Source organism: Barbatula barbatula (assembly GCF_947034865.1).
Source record: "Barbatula barbatula genome assembly, chromosome: 13".
NCBI classification, from domain to species: Eukaryota; Metazoa; Chordata; class Actinopteri; order Cypriniformes; family Nemacheilidae; genus Barbatula; species Barbatula barbatula.
The window spans coordinates 19,382,592-19,406,918 of NC_136776.1; the positions used below are offsets into that span (position 1 = coordinate 19,382,592).

At 41.2% G+C, this 24,327-nt stretch overlaps 1 protein-coding gene across 4 annotated transcripts in view; it reads left to right on the forward strand.

The window, feature by feature from the left end:
• The window catches only part of nfia (nuclear factor I/A), a 97,415-nt gene extending 75,681 nt beyond the window's left edge, over positions 1 to 21,734 (forward strand). For 2 of the 4 annotated variants that reach the window (XM_079470729.1, XM_079470730.1), the window contains 5 exons: positions 2,305 to 2,433; positions 8,123 to 8,301; positions 9,183 to 9,348; positions 9,599 to 9,690; positions 17,317 to 21,734. In XM_079470729.1, the coding sequence (XP_079326855.1) occupies positions 2,305 to 2,433; positions 8,123 to 8,301; positions 9,183 to 9,348; positions 9,599 to 9,690; positions 17,317 to 17,331 (581 nt within the window). In that variant the 3' untranslated portion in view covers positions 17,332 to 21,734. The remainder of the gene's footprint in view (positions 1 to 2,304; positions 2,434 to 8,122; positions 8,302 to 9,182; positions 9,349 to 9,598; positions 9,691 to 17,316) is intronic. The other 2 variants (XM_079470731.1, XM_079470732.1) reach the window with 1 other exon arrangement.
• The last annotated feature ends 2,593 nt before the right edge of the window (positions 21,735 to 24,327 follow it).

Sequence of the window (24,327 nt, forward strand, 5' to 3'; positions counted from 1 at the left end):
TCTTGCTGCTTCAAGCTGCTTATGAGCATTCGCTTATCCTATCTATTCGCATGTTGTAGATGTTTATCATTTAGCCGGTTAAGTTGGTTTTGGTCTTTGATCAATTTGGTAAGGACTGTTTAGGGCTGGTAGACCACCAACATATCAGAGGTGTATGAAGTCCTTATATTATGAAGAGTTATGTTTTTATAATCTTAGAATGAGCAATTTCTATCTACATACACCGCAGGTCCTTATACATGGATTTCGTCATTTTGTTTCTACAGTAACCGTGTGTGTGTGAGTGTAAAATATTAGTAAGCTGTACTACCCTGCTGAAAGACGTTTTTGTTTTTGAAATCGGTGTGCCGGGAACCGTACCTAGCTTAACCACCAAGGTTTCTTTGGTCAACCAGTTTGACCAAAATAGTGCTCAAGTTTGTTATACCAGACTAAACCGGTTTAATAATCTATGCTTGTCTTTTCAGCAGGGGTAAAGCAATGCTCAATATGCCTGACAGCTTTTTTCTTCAAAACAACATCCAGCGCAAGTAGCATCTCTTTCCTGTTTCTTTGACCTCTGAAGTGAACATAATAATAAAACCGGTATAGCTTATGATGGTCAGTGATACTGGCAAGAGATGCTCTTTCTCTATCTTATTCTTTTTCTTGTGCCTGAACGGGGAAGGAGTCTGCGATGGCTGGAGAAACCAACAACGACTTCCGCTCACACACACGACATCAAAACATCCCTCAACACATTCCACCCCTTTAAATATTGACATCCATGTTTATACGCAATAAAAACCAGCAACCTGGCGTGTGGTGCCACGGTCCACGTTTTCTAAGCCATGGAGACGTGTGGACAGCGAGAGAATAGCGAGCGATGCCGGCTACATCCATTAATTCAGCTTTAGCCCCAGATGATTGAATTGTGCTAGCTAAAGTCATTTTCTAGTGTCTGGATGAAGTCGTTCCTTCAGTGGTGGAGGGGTGGACGGCTCACAATGCTTAAACCCTGTCCCAGCGCAGGACTAAATGCTTTGACAAATGGGCCGGCGGTACCTTCTAATTCCCCCCTGTATTTGCAGTTCATTCTTATCAATATGCATTCTTAACCTCGAGCATCAAATTGGCCATGGGTTTTCCTCACGCCTGTCTACTTTTACCCTAGCACAAAGCCAGGCATTATGGGATGCAACTGGAGGGGGCATGTACTATCATACTACAGTCATTCTTAGTTAGCTCATGTTAACCTGTGCATGTAAACTGTTAACCCCCTGCCAAACAAAGCCAGCGTGTCGGACTGTGAATGTGAATGTTGTGTGCTTTGCATCCCTAACCTTTTTTCCCCGTTCATGTCTGTTCATCTTTTTTATTCACTCTATTTTGTTTTGCTCATCTTTACCCAACTTTAATTTCACTCCGCTAGACCACGGGTATGGTACAAAAGAGACTTCAGATTTGGTCGGCTCATTCCTATTTTAATTTATTTGGTTATTCCATGTCGCAAGTGCATTTTTAACATTAACTGCTAACCCTTACACTCGTAATATCAGAAATCATTCGATCCAGACTAAAATTGGTCTGGTTGCACATAACAGTGTGTTTAAATGCACATTTTTACACATCTTTACTTAAAGGGATAGATCATCCAAAAATTCAAAGGTTTTCATTATTTACTCACCCTCATGTCATTGCAAACCTGTATGACTCAACAGAAGTTATTTTGAAGAACATTTGAAACCAAACTAAACTGGCACCCATAGACTTACATTGTAAGGACAGAAATCCAGAAAGAAATTTCTCCAAATATCTTATTTTGTGTTACACAGACGAAAGAGTCACGTACAGGTTTTTAATGACATGAGGATGAATAAATGATTTCAGAATTTTTTGATTTGGGGGGATGAACTATCCCTTTAAGAGTAGCTTTTCTCTTACGTTATAAGTAGTTTAACTAATACATAGTAGTCTGTCAGTCTTGTATTGTAAAAAAATGGTGATTTCACATTTTATTGACATTTGCGCCCCTTAACCTCCCCTGTCTCCAGATACATTTCATCTATACTAGGACACTACACATTGACATGACCTTGTGTTTTACTTGGCCAGGATTAATGTCAGCCTCAGCCGTCACACACAAACGCCTCTTACACCTTCTCGCCTGCGTCATCCTGTGCCACACCCCGATGGGTCTCGCAACAGTGTCCCCTGCTGTCTTGCCCCCCATCCACCCTCTTTATCCACTCTCTCTCCTTTGCGCCAGCCTGTGTCTCCATGACCTTGCGTTATTAAATTGCACTTATCAATCATTCTTGCCAGGGATGCCATCGCCTACCACATTAAAGAAGTCAGAGAAGTCTGGTTTCAGCACCCCCGTGCCTACGCAGATCTCTTCCCCTCGAATGGCATTCACACACCATCATCGACCTGTCATAACAGGACCCAGAGGTGAGGTCCCCACCCCTCCAAACTACACCACAACCCACCCCTTCCAAAGTCCCGTGAAAAACCCTCTGTCCCTCGAATCCCCATCTGAATCCCTAAGTGGGGACTGATTCGTTCAGCTGGTTTGTTCGATGTCCCATTGTAGCTAAAAGCCGCTGGAACTTGTTAGAATCACAGATGCTGACAAATACGCCAAGTGTGGTCAAGTGAGCGCAAACCTCAGAGTATCTCGCCCTGCGCAGCCTCTTGATTTACATCCGCTTAATGTAAACACTTAACCGGATCCGTGAGCATGACTTACACGCGGGTGCGCGTGTAATCCGACGGCGGCTTTATCTCAGGGAAGACTGGATCAGGTTATCGCTGCCTATTGTCGCTGGCCGTGAATGGATGTGTCAGAGGATAAGGACAATCAAACACGCACCCGTAAACTCATACAGACACGAACAGCTGCTACAAATTCCAGTATTTGCGTGGTTATGAGTTATAGCGAGAAAAATAAACTCCCTCCTGTCTGGATTTATAGCTCGTTGGCCGGTTTTTCGTTTTCCATCACATTTTCAAAGCACATTATCCGGTATTCTCTGACCACTGTGCAAACATTTGCGGGTAGTTAAGAAACTTTTAAAAGTTTTGTAATGTGCAAGAACAGGTTGTTATTTTGGAACAATAATATTTAATTATTATAAACATTATTAACTTCACTTTAAAATTCATACTTTACATGATAACAATAATAATAACAATTCATATGAGTATTATTACTATGATTAATAATAACAATACTAATATTAATATTATTATTGTTGTTTTCCATACAATATTAATATTTCTTTATTATTATTTTCACATGATTATTTATTATTGTTTCTTATTATAACAGTGTTTACATTTATTATTATTGTTGTTACTAATAATAAGAATAATAAACTATTTATTTAACATTAGTATTTATACTTAACATTATTAGTAGTAGTATTATTTTACATGGTTCATTATTATATATTTTATTATTTTTCATCATTATTTGTATATTGAAATAATAGTTATCTTATTTTAGCAATCTTTTAGGCTTGATAACACATTACCAAGGGACTCGTTTCCAAAATGAACAACTAAATATTCACTGACACGTTTAAGTGGAACCCACACAGCTTAATTTGCGAGGCTATTAGTATTAAATCATGTTTGGAAGCCATATCACTGTCACATCGTGAATACCATATTTTATGCCCACGTGGAAGCAAGGAGGAAAAGACTAGGATTTAATATGCATAAGCCGTGAGGCCGTGAGTACTTCTTAAAAACTAGATTCATGGATCTATGATTGATTTAAAGTGGCTGAGATTTTTCTCCCTCTCATTCGAAGCATTAGGCCGCTGGGTGGGGCAGCGGAAAAACCTTTTCTTTCGAAAACCATTAAAGAATATTTAAAACCACCTAAATCTGTCCTCCTTTTCAATTGACCGGGTGGCTTTCTAACACAGCTTCCTCCTATTTTAATGTTGTTCAGATACCCCAAAGGGTGAAGTGGGGACCTGTTGCTGATCTTGTCTTTTATTATCACCTTTTATTATTTTGATAATCCACATTCACTGAAAGTTGGCAGCAATGGGCCGATGGGGAAAAAGGTGGCGGAGAGGATCAGTGAACCAACACGATTTGCAAAGTGGAACTAATCCCGAGCCATTTCTATTAATCGCTTAGCCTTGTGGGTGGGAACACAATAGTGACGGCGGCGCCGCGTACAACCAGCTGCCGGGGTCTGCCTCCTTTTCTTGCATTTAGACAATTTCCATATTTGCTTTGGGTGGTACATGTCAGCTAGACCCCCCTCAAAGTAACTTGAAGACCACCCATTACATCTCACACCAGTATCTCTTCTAGTTAGGCTACCAAAGTTGCTATTGAACCTTGTGGCGCCGTGCTTATGAGAAGCAACCCGCTGGTTAATAAAACCCAAAGACAAGTCATTTCTAAGGATCAGATGCCTCTTTTGGGGCTCCCGTTCTCTCCTGCTGTCTGTAGTGAAGTGTAGTCTCCTCTATTCTCCGTCTCAGTTGTGTTTTTTGGTATTTGTCTCATCTGCACCCGTTTCAATTCATGATCTCTCCCATGCCAGCATGTGAATGTGGTTTTCCGGCGTTTCTGTTTAGTGCCGCGCCTCGAAAGGGTAGGAGGAATTACGGCGTCCCTCAGCCTTGCCAGCTCGGGACACGGTCAAACTTTGTTTACTTGCAATTTTCCGTCCAAATAACCACCATTAAATGAATAAGTACATGACATAGGAGCAAGCCATTTAAGTAATTGGCTATCGTTCCACAACACTTGGATTCCGTCAGCGAGCGAAGAAAAAAATAGGGTGTTTTTTTGTGCCTGCTAATTGACAAGTACCATTTGCATATCTGACGGGAGGTTTCCGGAACCGTTCCGTGGTGGGCGACTTGGGTAAAACTGGCCCATGACCACAGAAAACAGTAATGATTTAAGGATGGGACAGGTAGGCGCTCGGCCTCAGGAAAATGAATGTTAGACGAATTGTTGAAAAGTAGTTTTATTTGGCCATGAGAGAAGCGGTCCAGCCTTAACATGTTGCCTCCAGATTAACCCAAGGATGCCAATTGGATCCACTTCTTAGAGTAACCAGAGCAGGAACCATATGCTGCTCAAGTGTTTCATTAAATCAGTTCTTGGATTATTGATAGCGCCTATGAATTTCGTGGAAGAGGTCGTTTAATGCTGGCTATGAACTAGTGGCTTTCCAAGTTCTGCTCCGGTTACGTTATTTGATGTGCTGCACGTAATGTGATTTTCTAGCGTTAAGGTTTAGCGTTAATTGTTGTGTGTGAATATATATCTATACACTTCCAGAAGTAGGAACAGAAAGAGAAAGGGTGTGTCTCATTGAGGGTCTGTCACTGTGGCAAACAGCTAAACCAGTCGAAGAGCTACGGTACGATGCGACGCACGCGGGCCACCGTAAAAGTTTGTGTCACCCCCGAAAAAAGATCAGATGATGCCGAGAGAGGCAAGACGGTGAACGACAGCGAAAAGAAGGGCAGGAAAGAGTCATCCATTCCATTATTACTGTAAATACAATGGCTACATCGCAGTCCCAGCGTCCAGAGTTTCCAGTCACCCTCTATTGGCAGAGCCATAAATCAAGGGCCGAGCTAAGTGAATTACTGCAGCAGGGGACTGTGGTTTTAACAATGTTTATGTAGTATCAGCTTACCATCTCTCCTCGAAGAGAGTGGGAGAGAGATCGGAGAGGGCGAGCACGGAGTCTTATTAACTGCGCTGCGATACATCACCGGCTTAAAGACCCTGAGCCGCCGCACATCCCAGGCATTATACTAATAACCAATAACTGAATATTACCTCTATTAAGAGCCGCCTAATTACATTGTGTCGCTTACAATTAAATACTTGATAAGGTTCGATCCATTAAAGGACTGTCAGTCTGAGGGCCGCCAGGGAGGTGTGGGAGAGCGAGGGAACGACGTATCTGACAATTGTTTTTTTTTTTGTATTGCTTGTATGGGGAGTGAAGATGTAAAAATCTGAATTAGGAATTCCACTTTTGTTTGGTTTAATTTTGCACAGTGGAGGGTTGCAGATACAGCATGTGGCTGTTTCGTGTTTTTTTGAGCGTCCGTGTGGATTTTTCAAGTGGTGTTGACTGCACAGCTGGCTGGTACGGGATCTTCCCATTGTTACGAACAGGTGCACGGTTGTGTGCGAGTACGTGCTGTCATAGACCTCATTCTCAGAGTACACGCAAAGTTGATTTGACGTGAAAACAAGGCTGTGAGGGATATCAACAGTCTGTTTCTATTAAATCTGTAAATCTACTGAAACCTTGTATATCCATTTTTCGTGATTTTTTTTTAGGCATGATTATTAGTCATCCTTTGTTTGTCAACGGGTTTTGCAAATATCGAACCAATAAAAAGTATTAAAACGCATCATTTGAAAAAACTACTGCAAATTTAGACGTTAAAGGTTTCATAAGGACAGCGACTATATGTATGACACAATTTAGCTGGAAGTGAAAATCTTCATAATTTGAAAGTCTTTCATTTAAAGTCTTATTACAGATCACATAGTTTAACTTAGCATGTCGCTGATGGTTAAGACAGGGGGATTCAAACTTTTTCATGCCAAGGACCCCCAAATATGGTGAACTTTTTGCGTGGGACCTGCTTTCTAAAATACACATCCAATTTTGCAATAAAGCAGCATTTAAACTGTACAAATAGTGGGGCTGTGTATTGACAAGTGCCTCCTTATACGATACATATCACGATAGATGAGTCACGATACAATATATTGCAATACTTCAAACAGAAAATGTAAAAAGTAGAGCCAGAAATATAACATGCTGTGCACCACCTTGGGTTTTCTGTAAGGATTAGTGTTAAAACATCCCTTAACTCTGCAGAGTGGCTATGATGTGCGATGCATGGACCTTTAGATCAGAAGTTTGGGTTCCCAAACTGTGTATTGTGCCCCTCAAGTGGGTAGCACAGGGGAATAAGGTGGGTCACGCAAGTCACTTGGCCGATGTGTCGCATTACAGTTATACAAAGAACATGGGCCCCTGGTTCATCTGTGCTGTAAATGAGCTGGTGTCACATCCGTGAAAGCTTGTCATTGCTACTTTTTGGACTCAACTTTTTGTCTAATGCAAACCCATCAAATGTGGGTTATCTTCAATATTGACTGAATACTACCAAAATCTTAGTGAAATCAATGCTTGAAATTAATATGTGATGCTTGTTAAAATAATCAATTCGATTACGAGATGTTAGTCTGGGTTTCCACAGGGTCACAGATGTTTACATGCTGACTAATAATGCTAATGCTAAATGTAGATAAAAGTAATAAAATATCACAAATCTGGTTGAAAGGTTTGAGACATATACGTAGCAAACAGTAAACAGACTGACGGATTAAAAAAGCTTTAATATTCGCTTCTTTTTGTTAACTGTTGTGTGTTCATTTACCTGCTCTGCGTGTCTGCACTAGTGTTGTTAAAATAAGCACGTGTTTGCTGCTCTTCATGCTCTTTGACGGGAGAGAAGAAATGCCCAAGCAGAGGAAAGGGTTAAAATGAAGCCCGTTTGGCGCTGAATAAAGATATTAGAGGATATTGCGGGAAAAGATCAATAACATAAATGTTCCTGAGAGCGCGTGTGATGTGATTCTCCGTTGTGAAGACACGCAGCTCACTTTAAACATCCAAAATAGTCAAAAGTGTGAAATGGTTCATTAGCCCATGCCTGGCTGTCCGGATGGAACAAAGCAAAGGTACGGATCCGGACCGCGGCCCGCCTATTGACCTTAGAACATTCTAGAGGCCCCCCGGGGGTTCCCCGGATCCTTGAAGAGTTAAATGTGATTTTTATTGTTTTGATGACTAAACAGTCGACACAAAGGTCAAATGCATTGACATCCAACGTGCCTCCACTCCTCATAACTTCAGACTACAGTTTATTGACTCTCTTTATAGAAAAGTGTGTGTGTGAATATTTTGAACCAGTGAACCCATCCCCATCTGCATGAGCGATCCCACCACTCACAAGATCCGCACCCTTTCTTCACTGTCTTACCCTAAATGCCCCTCTCCACAGTTCTCTCTTCCAATCTACTTCTCTTTCTTCTAACTCCTCTCTTTTTTCCTTTCCAGCGAGTCCTCATGCCACGCCGTCAAGTCTTCATTTCCCGACGTCGCCGATCATCCAGCAGCCCGGCTCGTACTTCTCCCACCACGCCATCCGCTACCACCCCCAGGAGACGCTCAAGGAGTTTGTCCAACTTGTTTGCCCTGACAGTAGTCAGCAAGCTGGACAGGTGGGCTTCCTAAATGTAAGGAGGAGCATTTTTGCACATACACACACTCCACCTACCTCACGCAAGCCCTCTTTTGCTGTCGTTAAATTGTGTGTTCGTAGCGATTCGATGAAACGGATGTGGTGTGCTGAACATTTTGCTTTTGTTTTATCGTCCATATTGTTTTATTGTCTTAAACGTGTTGCTAGCTAAATAGCAAAACAGACAATTAGCGTGTCAGACATCAAATTTAAACTCAAACACGCGTCACCTTACAAAACAACTGCCTCACCTACTGTTTATTCACTTACTTTTTATTTAGGATCAGGCCCACCCCGGGTGGCCCACAGCATATAAACAATTTTCGCATACGCGTCTCATAAATGACAATTAAAGCGGTAGAATCAATAAAACTAAGTTACATTACAGCATGCATTGAAATTATTGGTAAAGACACGCATTCAGTCGCTGTTTTCTCCGGGTCACTTGGGTAATAAATCCGATCCTTTGGAAGAGTGACCGGGCTGTGGGCGCAGCGACACTGCCCTGACGGCTGGAGGAGAGACAGCGTGCTGTTTGGGTCATAGATTATGAACAGTGAAGTGCGCAGAGCAGCAGAATTTTTTATGACTGGGAGCAGCAGAAAATTGCTGAGCACCGTCACACGGATCCTTCGAATGCGCACGTGTGTGGTTGAAACGCGGTGTGTGCGAAAGCAGGGCGGTGTTTACTTGTTGAGCCGGTCACATGATCTGCATTTTCAGATCAGTGGGATTCGTGAATGAACTAACTAGACTTGTTTACAAATGTTCCACCCTGGACATCACTTTTGACCAATACTGTATGTATATTTTGGTGTTTGAAATGTGTCGGACGAGAGGATCATGCTTTTATTTCCTTTCTCGCTTTCATTGCAGCCCAACGGGAGCAGTCAAGGAAAGGTGCACAACCCGTTCCTGCCCACCCCAATGCTGCCCCCTCCTCCGCCTCCCCCTATGGCGCGACCTGTGCCCCTGCCCGTGTCGGACTCCAAACCTCCCTCGACCTCCACCGAGGGAGGCGGCAACTCTCCCACCTCGCCAAGTGAGTCCCTGCATTGACACATAATCTCTCACTAGCAATCCTGTCTTTCATTTCGAACCTGAGCGTAAACCATCTCGGGTTTCCCAAGCATGTGTAAGTTTATCTAGAGTGTATTCGTAATGAATTTCCCATCCACCATGCGCGGTGTCCATGTCAAACCTCGACTCGCAAGCCTGTGTTCTCGACAGCTGCGACGCTCCCGATACAATATTGATATTGTGTCTGTGTTTGTGTGTCGTTCTCGCCGCAGCCTACTCCACGCCGAGCACGTCTCCCGCTCAGCGCTTTGTCAGCGTGGGCCCCCGAGACCCCAGCTTTGTAAATATCCCTCAGCAGCCTCAGGTGAGTACACATACAGCCACACACAGATTCACAGAAATCCTTTAAAGTCCATCAAGAGTCTTCCCTGCCCGTCATAAGAGAGTTTTCGCACGGTTATGTCGACTCTAAGCTATTCTCTGTTTCAGTACGAGAGCTTGCAGGTGATTTATTGCGTTTGTAATTGGCATGTTCTGACTCGAGTTTCTGCTGTACAGGGGGCGCAGTCCTGATTTACACCCCTCACGCACACGCACGGTTAAAGGGAAAGTTCACCTAAAAATGCAAATTCTTTCATCAGTTACTCATTCTAATGTCATTCCAAACCTGCATGAGTTTGTTTCCTCTTCAGAACATAAAAGAAGATATTTTTAAGAATGTAAACAACGTTGACACTCATCTTTCGTTTTAAGCTGATAAATGAAACAACAGGTTACATGATTGGACACATCACGCTACACTTATGCCACACCTGAACGATTGCAATGACATCCCTATAGTCTTTTCGTGGCTATATCTCAATGCCTTGTTATATACACACACGTATTGTATATATACTCGACTCTGCACTTATGACTATTTAATTTTACTACTATTAATACACATTAGGATCTTTCTGTAGATGTACATAAACATGCACTTGTTTTGCATTTGTAATGTTTAAAGCTTTGGAGTGTCTTTGCTGCACTTAACCTTAATCTTCACACACACACATATCTCAGATGACAAATGCAGCCTGTACCACCACTTCACAAGAGCAAAACCGGACTGGTTTTAAAGAAACACAGCAGAGATGATGCTGCACTCAGAGAGTAAACGCTAAAGACTAGATTGGAACCGTGAGAGAGTGAGTGTGTGTGTCCGGAGCTCTGCAGCAGTCTTCCATCGATTTATTGACTGTGTCGCAGGCCGCAAGACACGCATCCCCCAGTAGAGTGGAGGCAGGTGTTTGTCAGGCCGGCTGGAAGGAGAGGGGAGCGGGTGGGGGTTGTTATTATTTATTGTTTTTATTTATTTATTACTCCTCTCCAACTCTGGCTTCTCTTTCTCCCTCCCTCTCGTCTCTCTCTAGATTATTCTTTTTATCTGTATATCTTTAGATCTTTTTGTATATATTTTAGTAGGGTCAACTACTAAACATGTTAACATCCGTAAATGCATTAGCTTACACAAACTAACTTTTACAGCATTTAGTAACTTACTTCATAGTAATTTCATTTATTACATAAAACATACATTTATTGTATGTGTTAACATTAGTTAATACAGTGAAATAACATGAACATCGACATTAATAACATTAATAAAGAAACTAAATTTTAATAAAAAATAAAAAACATTAATAAAAAAACTATTTTTTTTGTTAGATCACGTTGATGAATGCATTTATTCATGTTAACAAATACAACCTTATTGTGGTCTTACACCTTTGTTTATGATAAAGGCCATTTTTAAGGCTTATATTTATTTAAACAGCAACATAACAAGTGTATGTTTGAAAAAGGCTATGATGTTGTTTGTTATATAAAATGAAGGACTTTTAATATAGACCAATGAGGATTAAACCGCTCTCCGTCTAGACAGCCAGCCATCGTGCCGTGATGTTATATTAAAGCACTGTATGTGTCTCAGACCGGCCATATTGACAAGCCTGTGACCCCACGGCAGGGTTCGGTTGCACCATTTCATTGGCCTCATAAGCCTGCGCAGACCACCCCGGGGCAGGCAAGACAAAAGTTGCCAGCGGAAGTCGTCGTGTTTCGGAGGACGCCTTATAAACCGGGCAGATGAGAACGACGTGACCCTAACTATAAACATTCCTGTCGGCCTGCTCATGGTAACCAGGGGAGAAAGAGAGACGGGATGGTATGATAGAGGGGTCTGTCGTGGGAGGAGGGGTGGGCAGTGAAAGGCAAGGGAGGGAGGGTTTGGCTGCCATGGGAGCTGTTGGCGATTGCCCTCGGAGATGGAGAGGTTGGCACCACATGCGGGGATGTAGGGAGGCGGGTTGGTACGATGCCCTGAGAAGGGCCATTTCTCACACATGGGCACATGCTTGGTAATAGCCGCCATCTGCATGCGTTGCGTGTGTGGACCATAAATCTGAAGTGCCATAGTAAAATAAATGATGTTGCGAGTTTGTAGTTAGTATTCTTTGTGTACAAGATGAAACGTACGAAACCGCAAACACTCACAGGCCCGTAATCTGCGTTTAATTGCGCAGCGCGCGGAGACTGAGGCCTGACCCCGGTCCCGAAGCGCTGCTGATAAAGCAATGATTCATAAACAGCGTTTTTAATCAGAACGCGCTGGGAGTAACTCAGCATGTGATGGGAAGCGCTGATAGGCAGCACTGTGACTCACACACACACACACCCGACTGTAAATCGGCCCCATTGAGACTAGGACGAGAACTCCAACACCCTTTGATTCCCTTCCTATAAACGTTAGCATGCGGGAGAGATAACAATAGTAATTGACTCTTGTCCTCTGTGTCAATTTGCCATAGTTAAGCGTCCACCGAGACGTCTCGCAAAACACCTTACAATTGCTACTCGGATTCATAATAAATTTACATTTGCGAATGCCTAAATTGTTTATTTTAAAGTGAATTCTAACGGCGCGGTTGCGTCAGCAAATTGTTTACCCTGCAGTCGATGGCTCGTGGAGGGTTTATCTGTGTTTCCTCCAGGAGCCAGAAGAGGGCAGAGCGCCAGACTGCCGGACACACAAATTAATTACCCAAGATTGATTTCAGCGCTGTGCTCCGTGTCACACCGCCAGAAAATCACAGGCTCCTGTTTCTGTCCGAGCTCATACACACTTCCACAAATCTGCCTTGGTGGAACGAGACAGAGAGAGAGAGAGAGAGAGAGATGCTAGTTCTCTCTTTTAAAACACATCTGCAAACATTACCACGTCGATTCCATACACACTTATGAAAATGTGCGACTGCACAAAGTAAATTCATTTGTTAATATAAGTTAGATTCAAAGTCATTGAAAACAATTAGGTTTATTTCTATTGCTTCAGTCCATTACTGTACAGACTTATTCAATGTTGTAATAATTTGAATTAGAAAAAGTTATTAATGCTAAGGGATTACATTTAAACAGTTAGGAACAAACTCCTCAGACTGGATGTGTAGTCTGCATATTCTAGGATCCTTTTTTTTATATTTCAGTGTAAATTCTGTTGAACTAATTAATTCAATATTAAAATAGTTATTTATGCAGATTTTTTTATCATTATTTAAATGACTACGTATTTAAATTTCGCAATACTATTTTTGTATATTTATTTTTAATAAATTATATTAAAGTAATAAAACGTTTCACCAAGTACTGTCAATTTTGATTGTAATTATATTAAAAGTAATAACTAATTAATAATAAACAAATAATTACTTTTACAGTGTCAGGTGAAATTATGGACAACAATTGCGATTTTTCTCGTAATCGTTGTGACTGTGTGTATATCCCACAGGTGTGAACTGTTTGTTTGGGGTCGTCTAATGGACCGCCGAGCTCCGCTGTCTTTTTTTCGTAGCGTCTGATGGCGAAATGTAAATAAATAATGTAGTAAATGTCTGCAGGCTCCCGCGGGAAGCTGTAATACGCGGCTGGGCGGTTTGGGTTGGAGATGGCTTTTATAAGCACTGCTCTCCAGGCCCGGGCTGGTTTGCATTACATGAGGCTGAATTCCTCCGAGATGACACTCATCCTCAGGCACTTTAGCGTGGCCGCTGACTCAGCGCTCCTGCGAGCTGATGAGATTACTCCTGCCATTGACAGGAGTTAAAGGACCAGACGAAGATTCCCTCTATCATTCAATCTCTCTCTCTCTTTCTATAGATCATGCACTACAATCTCCTCTGATCTCTTTATTTTTTTGAGGGTCTCCTTCACCCAACTTTCTTGTTTTTCTATCCCCAGATTTCACCTTTCACATGCGTTCATACTCGTATGAATAGGTGTTGCTGTAGCAGATGTGCTGTAATGTGTGAACAGAGCTTGTATTTGCATGAGGTAATCTTCCCTCCGCCTCTATCCTTTCGCTACATTAAAACAGCTTTCACCTTGAAGGCTTTCAAACGGGACACTTAGGCTATTGATGGGTGGAGAGTACAGCTATCTATCCATCAATTACAACCGCTGACGTACGTCCTTTAAAACCAACCCCACCGGCGTTGGGAGGTCCCATTCATTTGAGTGAATAAGTGTGACCGGACGGTCCGTTTCAATGAACTGGTTAAATTAAACTGTTGGAAAATGTGAGAGTCACGACTCATCTCCGTGTATCTTCGGTTGTTTTATAAAAAATTTATTAACTATTAACCGTAGATGCTTGAAATGCATCATGTATTATGTCTTAAAGAGACAGTTCACCCAAAAATGAAAATGATTTCATCATTCAGTTTCATTCCAAACCTGTACTAGTTTATTTTGAAGAATGTTGCTAACCAAACAACATTGACACCCATTGACTTCCATTGTATGGACACAAAACCACCGAGACACTTCTCAGAAAATCTTATGTGCTCCACTGAAGAAAGAGTCATTTACGACGTCAACCCCGAACCATTGGGTTTTGTTTCCGTGAATCTCTTGGTCTCTCTAGGTTTCCCGCTCTCGCTCTTCCCAGGCCCACGGCACAATTCCATCCCCTTAGAGATGAACGAAAAGATTGAGCGCAAAGGGAGGTTCAATCCCACTATGCCTCTCTTCCTACACACCCTGAAGCTGCACACAGAGACCCCTGACCCTACATGTGTTTACCCTCCCTCGTGCAGAGCTCGCGGTGCAGACCACCTCCACCCAGAGAACCAGCCGACCCGTCTTACATAATTCCAACTGCAGCCCCTCCTGATTCAGGGTTCGGGAAAGGTGACGACAAAAAAAATGAAACCAGGCCTCAGGCCAGGGAGTGTGGTTGTGGAGTGAAGAGAAAGGGGGGAACAAGGGTGTAATCATCTAACCGCACAAAAGCACCATGTACTGCTCTTTACTGTCTATGGAAACACCCGCTGAGGGAAAGGAGGTTTGTGTGGTTTGCACCTCACTCTCTCATTTTTGGCTGCGATGAGACTACAGCCACTGGAAGGGGACGTGTCGAGCGCTGGCCGTTTGTCAGCTTTGTGGTCGCGCCTTTTGCCAACTTATGTGGCCAAAAGAAAATACGACTTCTTTTTCTGTTTTGTTCAGCAAAGGGCTCCTTGTTTTTTGTTGCGTGTTTAGTGATGAGCTATCCCACAATGCAACAGTTTGAGAGTTTGCAGCAGCATAGGAAAAAGTGATTTTACACTAGATGTTTTCATTTTTATACTGATCTAGGTTCCGTCACCCTTAATTAAATCTTAACATCGTCCATTAGTAGAGAGTCTATAAAAGTGATGTGTGCGAAACCACTTTAATTTCTCCGGCTCGATAATTCCGCATCGCCGCAAAGGACTTTGAAAGACTTTTTGTTGAGAGCCAGTGAAAAGATATATAACATATATATTAGTGGTACTTGCTTAGGCAAGCATCGTTGTTATCCGTCGTACTGAGTATGTGAACAAACCAGAAATTTTAAAGGGAAAGTTCACGCCCCTAAAAAATTTTCATCATCTATTCTCCCTCATATCACTTAAAATCTGTATATGACTCTTTCTTTTGTGGAACAAAAAAAATGTCTCTGTGGTTTTGTGTCCATACAATGGAAGTCAATGGGGTCCAATGTTGGTTGGTTCCCAACATTCTTCAAAATATCTTCTTTTGTGTTCTACAGAAGAAAGAAAGTCGAACACGTTTTACATGAATTCTCACTATTCTGTCAATTCCCCCCAGACATGAACGTAAAAACGACAGGTTGTAATTTCTCCGTCTGTCTCGCTGTCCTCCACACTAGCTCTCACCGCATTTCCGCAGGCAAAATCACAATTGTCAGCACACCCCCTTGTGTTGTAACACACCCCACCGTCTACAAAGTTACATATCGAAGAGAACCCCACACACTCCCCCTGTCTCCGAACGTCTTCTCAGGACGGGGCGGGAGGGGGCGGAGGAAAAGTTTCAGAACGGTCGAGCCGATAGACAAAGACATGAGGAAGCTGCACTGCACCGGAGCGCAGAAGTCCAGAGTCAGCAACTTCTATTGATTAAAAACTAACCTTCCAGTTTCTCCGCTGCGCTTGCGGTGAGCAATAGAATTTAAACGAGCCGTAAGCCTGAGCCCTCCACGCGGATGTCTGGGACGTTTCCAACCTGATAGAATCCACTCTGAATCTGACAAGCGAGAGTGATTGATTTAATTGTTTTTAACTTTATTAAGTTATTTACCGTATTAGTCCTAATACACTTTCAGTGAAGCTTGTGATGCATTATAAAGCTGTCAATCATTCTGAAAGGGATACATCACCCCAAAATGTAAATGTTGTCATTATTTATTCACCGCCTTGTTGTTTGAAACCTGTATATGATATTTTGAGAAATGTCTCATTGGTGTCAATGGGGGTTAATGTTTGGTTACAAACGTTCTTTAAATATCTTCTTTAGTGTTCTGCAAATGAAAGAAACTCTTACAGGTTTGAAATGGCATGAAGATGAGTAAACAATGAAAGAAAATCTTATCTTATAATTTTATTATTGTAGATATATACACAATTATATTATTTTAACGTAAATTAATTAATTTAATCATTATTGTCTTAAGCTGTGTTGTTTATGGATTTTAGTTCATTTGTTTTAAAAATTCAAAGCTCGACTTGAATCTCTTCTCTCTGATTGGCTAAAGTCAGGTCAGCTTTAATTAATCATGGCTGTTTATTGGTAGACAGTGGGTTTATGTATGCAAGAGCCGGACAGTAGGAGGAGCAAGTGAATCTATAGCGTGTTTGTTTGCATCAGGCCGGATCACTGGAACAGATCCACCAGCCGGAGAGAAAAGCAAGAACGGAGCAGGCAAAAGAAAGGGGATATTAAAAGAGAGAGGAGCAGAGAGCCAAGGCCCGGTCTTGAAAATGATAGTCACGTATAGGGCCGTCTGGTTGTCCGTGGCAACCAGACATGATGTAACACCAGCATGAACTTGAACTTGGTAGGAGGAGGGAAGTTGGAAAGGGGAGGAGAGAATAGAGTCAGAGAGGGAGTGGAAAAGCAGGGGGGGCGAGCGAACGACACCCGTGAACAATGGAGCAGAGCAATCAATAAGCCCATTTCACTGAAAGATTACAGGGGTGTACTGAGCTAACCTCAGCACTCGAGACCAACTCCGGCTGGGGGACGGCATTGCTTTGGAAAGCTCCGCAGTGGAAAACCAAGAGAGAGCAAGGATGGGTGGGAACTAGAACAATGTTGGGTGTGAAAGGTTGTGATGGAGACCCTTAGAGAGTCGAGCACCTCTTTCTCCTGCAGAACACAAAGAAAGATATTTTGAAGAACGTTGGTCACCAAACAGCATTGGCCCTTATTGACTTCCATTGTATAGACACAAGACTACAAAGACATTTCATAAAATATCTTCTTTTGTGTTCCACAGAACAAAGAGTCTCAAACAACATGAGGGTGCACCATCCCTTTAACTATAGAAACTCCCAAATGAACGTCATTGTGTAGTTTTCAAACTAACCTATGAGCATCGAACCTCACCAAATGTTTTCTCTCATTGCAGTGGTACCTGGGCTAAAGACTTTTGACACAGACCGGCCGCTCCAGAGGTCACATGACCACCCCCACCGTCTCCCCTCAGTACGACCCGCAAAAACATGTATACCAGTCTGAACAGAGAGAAGCCACTTGCTGCCCCAGTACCGGACAGACCCACAGCATGGCTCCAGCAGAACCCCACCCAAGCCCTGGAATCAAGAGGAATCGATTCAACTCGCTTACACCCACATACTATATATCTATATAGTCCATATGTATTCCTCCATATGTATGGTTTATATGCCTATATTCATATATAGTAGCTGACCGGCTCTTCCAAGGGTGCAGCTTGAAAAGAAGAGTTTCGGAAACATGCACGTTTTTTGTCGTTTCTTTTGTTTGTTTTGTTCGGTTCACCCTCACAAAAAGACTCGGAAAACGTAACGCATCACAATCAAAGAGCTTCCCTCATCTGTGCCTGGGGATGAAGGCCTTGTGTCATTTTAAATTCAGTCTACGGCCAAGGGTTCGAGCCCACAACCACCTCCAGGCTGGCAAGCTCTGCCTTTTCCTCGCTGGTGTCTTGACGGATCTACTTGGTGGACGTTGGCGGTTGGCGGGCGCGGAGGTTTTACCTGGGTCAGATACCACCAGCTAAAATCTCTTGACTTGTTTGCGTCTTCTGGCCAGGACCATTTCCTCCCCTTCCACCACCTCCATCATCTCCATCATCATGTCTAATCAAACTTCAGAGGACTCTATACCAGACACCATTGAAACCCCCCCTCCCCATCGTCCCATTCTTTGTGTTTTGCATCATGTCGGGGCAGGCAATGAAGAGCTCACGATGTTTGATTAATCAGGTCATTTTACGGGAGATTTCGTTTGGAAACATATCCCCGTTTGTTTTTCGTACAAAACCATTGCAGTTCTTTCTACGAAACCCCAGCTACAGGTCTGTCGCACGCTGCAGAGAACACAAAGGTTCGAGCGAAGGTTTGAGCTTCCATAAACTGATCGAGGTGAACCGTGAATATTGAATTGAGGAAAGTGCAATTTCGGTGGAGGGATGTTGGATTGTTAAATATCTTTGTAAGATAGATCGTTGAAGCGATTGTTGAAAATTATATATAAATATATATTTTTCTTCCTAGTCCGTTCACACCTCCAGGACTCTAAAATATCGGGGTAAAAAAGAATAACGTGAGGAGAAAAATAGAACAAATAGCCTTGTGAGAAATAAGGGGAGCTGTAATTGCTTTTTATGTTGTTGTTTTTTAATGTGTTTTTGTTTATCTTGTAATTTTGTTAGTATTGTAGCTCAAATATCCCTTTAAGACGCCATTTAAACAATCAAGGTTTCTGGGCGTGTTGGTAGTTTGTTTTTAAAACACTACGTTCATTAACTTATTTTAATGAAGCACATAATCCAGGGGATAAAAATAGACGCTAAATAAACGAAGGACGTCAAATCTTTCCTAAATCTGATGGAGGGCTGTCCCAAAGCTTTCCTCAGGCCGAAGCACTTCAGCTTCTTATTCATAGTCACAGGTCTCGATAAAAGATTGAAAGATCTTTCCCGTTAAACAAAAATGTGAAAATCAAAACCGCAAACTCATCCAAACAAATCTTTTCTTCACTTCCCAGGCATGCAATTGAACTATTTTTGTCGCCGTATGTTTCATTTTTTACCATTTATTTGCGTTTCGACTGTTTCTTATACAAAGCATATATATATACACTTACAGCCGACTCATCCACCGTCGTTCAAAGCTCAGTACAGATTTTAAAAAAGTAATAATAAAATAACCTGCATGTTCTAGTGTTAGTGACAAATTTTTACATAGATTATGTAGAGTTAAAGTAGTGTGAAAAAGTATTGTAATCCCAACATCAGGCACTTGCCGATAAAGTATTCGTTTGATCCCTTAAGAAGGGAATTTTTTCTGCTGTTCTCACATCAACCAGCTAAACATCTCTCTGACTCTTCTCAGCTTGTCGTCATTTCGTTATTTCCGTCAGAACAATCATTTTCACATCTTGAGTGTTTCATTTCCCCTCTTCGAAACGCACGAAACAATTGTTCCACATCAATGTGCCTTGAGCGATGGTCTAGTTCAGAGGAGTTGCACAAGCTGCAGTGTGGAGAATATTTTCTGAGCCCGTCACCCCACCCTTTATAGTTAAGTAACGTGAGAAAGTGGGCGTCGTTCTTTAAACGCGAGCGGAGCGAATTTGACCTCAATTGTTTACTAAATCATTAAAGTCATGTAAAAACTGCAATCGCAACTTTTGCTTTTATATCGCCCTCTCTGTTTGACATGTAACATTGCAGGTTACTTAACGTACTTTTTTACACGCGTCGAAATCAAAACGACATTTCCTGTGTAATCATTAACTTAATGAAGAAAATCATTATAAGCTTATCGTTGTAAAGCGAGGAAAGATCAAGAGGTTTAAACACTAAATTTATTATGTACTTCCTTAATAACCTTTTAGGTTTTTTGTCTATTTCAACTATAGAAATGACAGATTGCAGCTTTATTTAAAATCACGTAAAAATGTGTGAACTATTCTAGCACAAATTCGTTCTGCTGCCCTCGACGCCCAACTAAATAAACACTAATTATAATTTCCAGACTAACACTGTGACATTTTCTGTCACCATCATCGGTCACTATTGTCGGTCCTCTGTCTATTTGAACACCTAATGCTGTACAAGACCTTAAAAGTAATATCTTTACATTTCAATCAGTCGAAAGTCAATCATTTCCTGAGTATTTGTACAGAATATGAGTAATTCTGAGATCTATGTGTCAACATTACACTTACAACATCCATCCCCTCTCATCACATTGTTGATTCAACACTAGTGTTTTGATATTTATGGATGTTGCTGCAATTTCTATATGGAGTCTACTTCTTTTCCTTTCAGTCTTCCTGTTTTTCTTTTGTTTCGTTCACAGATGAAAAATGAGGAAAGTTATTAATATGCAATACTTGCTTGCACTCATGTAAACATTCATTAGTCATTTAATTTACGTTTAATAATGACATACCCACCACAAGAGAATGTGACATGAAGTCATCATCAGCTTCTCTCGGGTTTCTCATTTCTTCGCGTTTGACACAAATGACCATAAATGTTTGGGGAAACTCTTGGTCTTTTTTTGGTCATAAGCCTTAAAACAAGGAAACACATTTTTGACAAGAGCGAAAACGTCCAGGACTTAAATCTGCCCACTTTTTGATGTACATTTGGTTCCGTGTTATATTCATTATTTACCTGTTTTTTTCTATCGCTTATATCATTTAAGAAAAAAGACGGGAATGACTTTCCCAGGAATCTGATGTGATGGTTTTGTAGTTACACTTGTGTGGGTTTAGTTTTTTTCTAGCGTGACATTTTTTGTTTTGTTATTGTTCATGCCTACCCTTTAGAAATGAGTTGGGCATTACTTAATTGTCTGCACTAAATATTAAACAATAACAATTGTGAAAATTAAAAAGAGAAAGAGAAATCACATAAAAAAGCTTCCAGGGCTTAAAAGAGCGAAGGGAAACACAATTGCACGGATACTTTTATTTTTGTCACAAAACTTTGTTTCGAGCAGCCGGGCATCTAATCAATGAAATTGGCTGTGTGTGTAAGATAATGACAAAATTGCACCATTTTTCAAGAAAGAAAAAAGAGAAAAAGAATTTAAAAGCAATAGTTTGGGCAGTCTGTTTTGTTTTTCGTGTCGTGTGTTATTTAGTTTTTTTGGTACAAAGTGGAGATAACGTGGGAGATGCGAGCAAACGATTGGAGAAGAGAGTCAGGGTGGCCGCACCTGAGTATGGGAGATGTGATGTTTGTATATTGTATAGTTTTATTAATTACACTGATTTTAAAGCTGCCCTATTTTATAATGCAGGACTTTTGTAACATTGATTAAATGAGGAAAACTAGTGTTGTGAATTTGCTGATTGTTTGTATTATGGCCACATAAATAGAACTGGTTTGTTTGTCCTCTGGGAAACTGGATTTAAGTTGAAAACTTTCCCGTTTCCTACATTGTTTTTATTTTCCTTTTGGCTTTTTGTATGTATTTAAAGACTTCTTTCTTCTTTCGATGGTATAGAAGTATTCCTAATCTTGAAAAGTGTGGGATACTGAGGTGAAAAGCCCCATTGTAAATGGATGTTACAAGTATGCTGTATGATGTTTTGAAGGTTCTTTGTTGCATCAGTGTTGATGAAGCTAAATCTAGATCATTCTGAGGATGTTGGTTAAGAGAGCGTTTTTATGCATTTAAAAATTTAGTTTTAGGCAGAAGGTATTGACATAGACCGCCAAAGGATGCCCCTATTATAAATGCATCTAGGCATCTTTTTGTGTTTACCATTCCATGCAGGAAAATAAACCGCTTGATATGCAACATGATTCTTTTTCTTTTCAACTTCTTCATCTTCTCCCACCGCCCACCAACGCATGAACCACAGACACTTAAATAACAGGAAAGGTCGGTGACAATAGAGCATCAATGAAGCCATAACGTCTACATGTAAAGATTTATCATTCCACTCACACGTGATGAAAGATTTAGTTTTATGTCTTTTAAGGCCCTCGGGTCCGAACTTGCACCATAACTCACACGGCGATCATTTATTTCTGGTTTAGATACTATACGAACAAGCCGGATGATGTTCAGGTATGAGGTCCATACATTTGTGTCCTGCAAACTAACAGCAGCTCAGATGCATTCATCACCACCACAACCACAAATGCTTTTCTAGAAATGATCATCCCATTTTCTTACCTGGGCCAATCGGCAGTCAACCTCGAATCAGTTAGGCTGTCGTAGCGTTCTTATGTGGTCAGTGTTAATAAAAATAGCCATCATTTATAACAAGCAATTTATCAAATTCTTATAATCAAAAACTATCCTGTAGATGTATTTTTAAGGTGTAACTTAACCCGACTCTATTTCCCTTTACGAAGAAAAGATGTTATACATTTCCACATTCAACGGTCCTCTTAATGCTAACCAAGATAACCGAAAGATGGAAATTTTGATTTTCATCAAGTACTGCGTTCCGTGCATTAAGGTTGACACCCCTAAAAAATATTCATAATCTGTGAATTTCTGCTTATTCCAAAACAGGGTTGAATAAAGGTCCCACTTTGCAAACGTGATGCCTTTAGCATTTTTACGTCCCCATTTTTGTGGGCAGTGATATCGTGTTCATTTGTTTGAAAATAAAAAGCATTTAACGATTAAAGAAAAGCGGCAGAATGAAGTATTTTGTATCAGGGTAATATTTCATCATAAAACGAGCCAAAACCAAATATTTGTCAATCAAATACAAGCCCATGAGTCCCTCTTGAGAAAATGTTTGACTACAAGTGAACAGCAATGTTTTGGGTGAACCTGTGTTTCGCACTAGTTTGTTTGTTCCTCTCTATATTGCAGGTAACAGGGTTGACGCAACAACCACATTAAAGGCATAGTTTGCCCAAAACTGAATATTCTGTCATGATTTACTCACCCGCTTGTTTTTTCAAACCTGTTTGACTTTCTTCTGCAGAACACAAAAGAAGATAGTTTGAAGAACGGTGGTACTCTTGATTTGCATTGGTTTTGTGTCAAAATAATAGAAGTCAATGGTCATTTGTGTTCTGCAGAAGAAAGAAGATCGTTCATGTTTGAAACGACAAGAGGGTGAATAAAGATGACAGAATTTTCATTTTCGCCTGAACTATACTTTTAACACGTTTCTTAGATTAGAAAGTTAAATGCGACTATGAGGGTATGGTTAGATGTGTTTTTAGCTTCAAACAACATGCCGTCATGAATAACCCCAGCATGCATTGATAGCAGGCGACTTAACCGCAGCGACCGCATTACGAGTCATTACCAGGTGCTAAGTCACACCGATAAAGCGAAGCGGAAACGAAGACCGTCATGAGTGACCCTGCTTTCTGCTCGCATAGCAGTCTAATCTGCATGAGAACTATGCACTGACCTCATGCTAATCTAATCAGAGTTTGGTATCTACTTCCGACCCGCGCCTTTGCCTTTGCTGTTTTTTGAATACGAATCGAAGGGAAAATGAAAACAAACGCAAACCAGCATTTTAACTGATATATTTAAAAAGATCAAATGGTAGTGCCTGTGAAAACCTGTATTATATTGCTCTTCTGAATATCGAATACCAGTTAATACTTTGTAATCCTTTCGAGTTTTTTCAACACCAGTAGCCTTTGCTGTCTCAGACCCTTCAGATTATACCTGTCAATAATCACACACTATAACCTGCATGCACCTCCATAATCACATAGTAAACTGTTATGAACATGACATGTAAGATCATCTGTAAAAACCCAGCTCTGTCTTTTATAAAATCTCTTTCTTGCTCTCGGTTGTTTACTACAGTTACTGTTTACTTTTCTCTTCAAGGTTTACTGCTATACATTTACAGTATAACTGGAATCCATGCTGGACAAATCTAACTCAGACTGATAGCTTAATGGGATAGTTCGACTCAAAATAAAAACAGACATCGTTTATTCACCCTCATGTTGTTCAAAACCTGAACACAAAAGACGACGGATGGTTTTTGTCCATACAATGGGAGTCAATAAGAGCCAATGTTGTTTGATTACGAGCGTTCTTCTAAATATCGTCTTTTGTTTTCTGCAGAAGGTCATAAAGGATTAAAATGACACCGGGGTGAATATATATGTTTCTGGGTGCACTATCCCTAACCAAGCTAGTAAAACCAACTTGTCATATTCCAAAACTCAACAGATTTAGGTTCAACTTTAGAACTTCCAGCTGATGTTTAGGGTACTATGTTTAGACCTCATCCATTCCCTGTTGTAGCTCTTCATCACCTCCAACAATCACAAAGATCCATAGCATTTCCTGATTGTGTGCATTCTGTCCATACGTTCCCACACTCGACAATCTATACTGAGTGGACGTGGTGTTATCTTGCCATAGTTGCAATCTGGTCCCCGTTTAACAAACCATGCTTGGTTCTTCAAACT